Genomic DNA, 2,841 nt, shown 5'->3' with positions numbered 1-2,841 from the left:
CAACTACACCAGAAACCAACTGAAATTTTATTCTGTTCCTTCTGTTCCTCACTCAAAACTATACTTTTTAACTTTTTTGGAAAGGAAAAAAAAAAGGTGCAGTGGTCTCTTAATTTTTTCCGGAGTTGTATTTCCATTCACCATTATAAAATGAACATATAGGTCAAGCATTGAGAATCAATCCTTGGCGATATGAGCTTGGAAGCAGCCATTGGACAGAACACAACAAATCTGGTTCCAGGATTTGTCTTTTCACTGAACAGAAGACATACAACTCTGAGACACGACCCCATTATATTTTGACCAAGTCTGGCCAAGCAGGAAGGGATTCTGGTCTGCTTGGATGAAAAATAAAACTAATGAGGACTGTCTTGCTTTGTGTACTTCTCTGATATAGAGGCTCTTTTTATTAAGACAGACAAACACTACATAATGCAATGCATTGTAATATTCACATATTCTTTCATTCATAATAACACCTGAAACACCTGAATTAAGTGCTGTATTTGCACTTCTTTTCAATGGCTCAACCTTTTTAAAAACGATTATATTAGACTGGTTCCTCACATTATACCACATTGTACGTCAAACGAAAGCCTTGCAAATGGACGGCTAATTATTCCATTGGAGGGAATATAATAATGTCCCTTTGACAGAGGCATAGATACTGTAATGGCTCACTCCCTCATGTGGGGTTTTCCCAGGTCAGATAAAGGGCTGTGCAGCCAGCCTTACTCTTCCCATAACAGTTCATTCACAAATCATGCTGGGTAATTTCCCGTAATACTAAGACTTCTGCAATAAAATATTGGAAAGAAATTACAAATTTCTACCCAGAAAAGAGTAATGGGCGTGCTTAAAAATCTATAATATTTTTTGGAATAGACAATAGCAGTTGGTGTATATCCCCACTAAATGAACTAAAAGCAACCCATATGATTTAATGATGTAGGCCAATCTGTGTGCAGGTTTTCATACGATTATTTTTGTATTTCATATTATTTTGATGATGTCAACTAGGGCAGTCTTCCATGAAGGCTACCAGTCAACTCAGCAATGAGGTGTTACCTGAAGATTCCCATGTTTGAATACCTGTAAGTGATCTAAAAAAAGTTCCAACTGTGATTAAGTAATAGCTGACGGGAATGTGCTCTAGTGACGCGGGGATCAGGATTGCACAACGGTGGCTGAAGTTTGTATAAATACTGGTACAACACAGTCTGAACCTCAAAACAGGGACGTCCTTCTATTGCTGACCGCAAAGGACAATTAACCAACTTGGTTTTGGAATCTTCTGTATTGAGAATTGTGCTTTGGAAGGTGTGTCTTTTCACAAAAGTATTTTACAATCTAGAAGTTCTTGCTGAAAAAGTAGAACAGTTCCAACTGAATTGGAAAGGGTATTGAAAATAATCTACACTTCTCTACCAAAACCAAAAATGAAGGTCTTCAGTGTTGCAGTTACAGTGGCGGTGGTTGTAGTATGCATCTGCATCCATGAAAGCACAGCTGTTCCTTTCTCTGAGGTGAGTCTAAACTCCCAACACCAAATATGATGTTCTTTCTGCACTCAGTGTTCATTGATTTCAGAGGTTGGTCTTGACAAATTTGTGCATCACGTCTTTGCAGGTGCGACCAGAGGAGGCGGGAAACATTCACAATCCAGTTGGGGACATGCAACAGCCCGGCGGCGAGTCCATGAATCTGCCGCCGGTACGTTCAATCCAGTGAATGAATTACACTAATTACCTTCAGCAAATTAAAATCTAAGTGGTTGCGTTTCCCTAGAGGAATAGGATGAGCCTACCAGTGCTGCCTGTTAATGTTTGATTGTGAGTCGTTAGGGAGGGCTACAGGGTGTGCTGTGTGCACTGTGGTTTTGAAGTGAGGACTTAGACGAAAATACTTACCTGTGTTTTTCCCCCCATTTTGGATTTTAAAGTTTAATTTCAGAATCAAGCGTCAGAGCCATCTCTCCCTGTGCCGATATTGCTGTGCCTGCTGCTACAACAAGGGGTGTGGTTTCTGCTGCAAATCCTGAGGACATTGTCAACACCAAAAGCATCTTACTAACTTAATGCCACTATTTCCTCTTTTTGACATTTTTTAGAGAAGAATCAATCTCAAAGACTACTTTCTCAGCACACACGTATCCTGTACATAAATGTTTACTATCATTTTCCTGAACTAATGTATAGCCTATTTTTTCCTTTTATATTTATTTTGCACATTTTCCAATGTTTTTATTCGAGGATGTTGTTTTTGTAGCAATTACAATGACTTTTTAAATCCTTACTAATATACATTTTTTGTAATATGAATAAACTTTTTTGAATAGCAAATGTGGTTATTTCTGAATTGTAAATGTTTATTAGTGTACCTTGTGGCTAATCGTTCAGGCAGTCACTGCTTCATTCAAATTAGCCATGTGTCTAATGACCCTGGGGTCTGGGAATAGAATCTACATGGAATTTTAAACAAAACAAATCCAATACACACACAGAAACCAAAAGAAAAATATTGATTTGTGTGCAGTTCTGAAAATCTATGTTATCAGTGTTTCGAATGTTTTACCATCAGGCCATTGTACCTGGTAACCCTTAATTAAGTGGGTGGTGGATGTTGTTGCTCAGTATTCTGTGTAATACAGTTATCAGCCTATAGGGAGCACTACAAACCATAGGTTGTGGAGGTTAAATAGTCCAACCATTCAATCAATCGACATAATGATTTGTCATTCATCCAAAGTCACTCAAGTGTGACTACACATGTCAAACATTCAAATAAACATGGGCAAAATAGGACCTCCTTTTGGCTGGCGTGCCCGTATTCCATCCATTG

The 2,841-nt window shown here is 38.4% G+C and overlaps 1 protein-coding gene across 1 annotated transcript; it reads left to right on the top strand.

Moving 5' to 3' along the window:
• The first annotated feature begins 1,224 nt into the window (after positions 1–1,224).
• On the top strand, positions 1,225–2,342 carry hamp (hepcidin antimicrobial peptide). Its single transcript, XM_010899430.4, has 3 exons — positions 1,225–1,526; positions 1,630–1,713; positions 1,943–2,342. The coding sequence occupies exons 1-3, from the start codon at positions 1,440–1,442 to the stop codon at positions 2,039–2,041; spliced, it is 270 nt and encodes an 89-aa protein (XP_010897732.1). The 5' UTR covers positions 1,225–1,439; the 3' UTR covers positions 2,042–2,342.
• Positions 2,343–2,841: the final 499 nt, after the last annotated feature.

Source organism: Esox lucius, chromosome 20, assembly GCF_011004845.1.
Source record: "Esox lucius isolate fEsoLuc1 chromosome 20, fEsoLuc1.pri, whole genome shotgun sequence".
NCBI lineage: Eukaryota > Metazoa > Chordata > Actinopteri > Esociformes > Esocidae > Esox > Esox lucius.
This window is presented reverse-complemented; position numbering and strand designations above follow the sequence as displayed.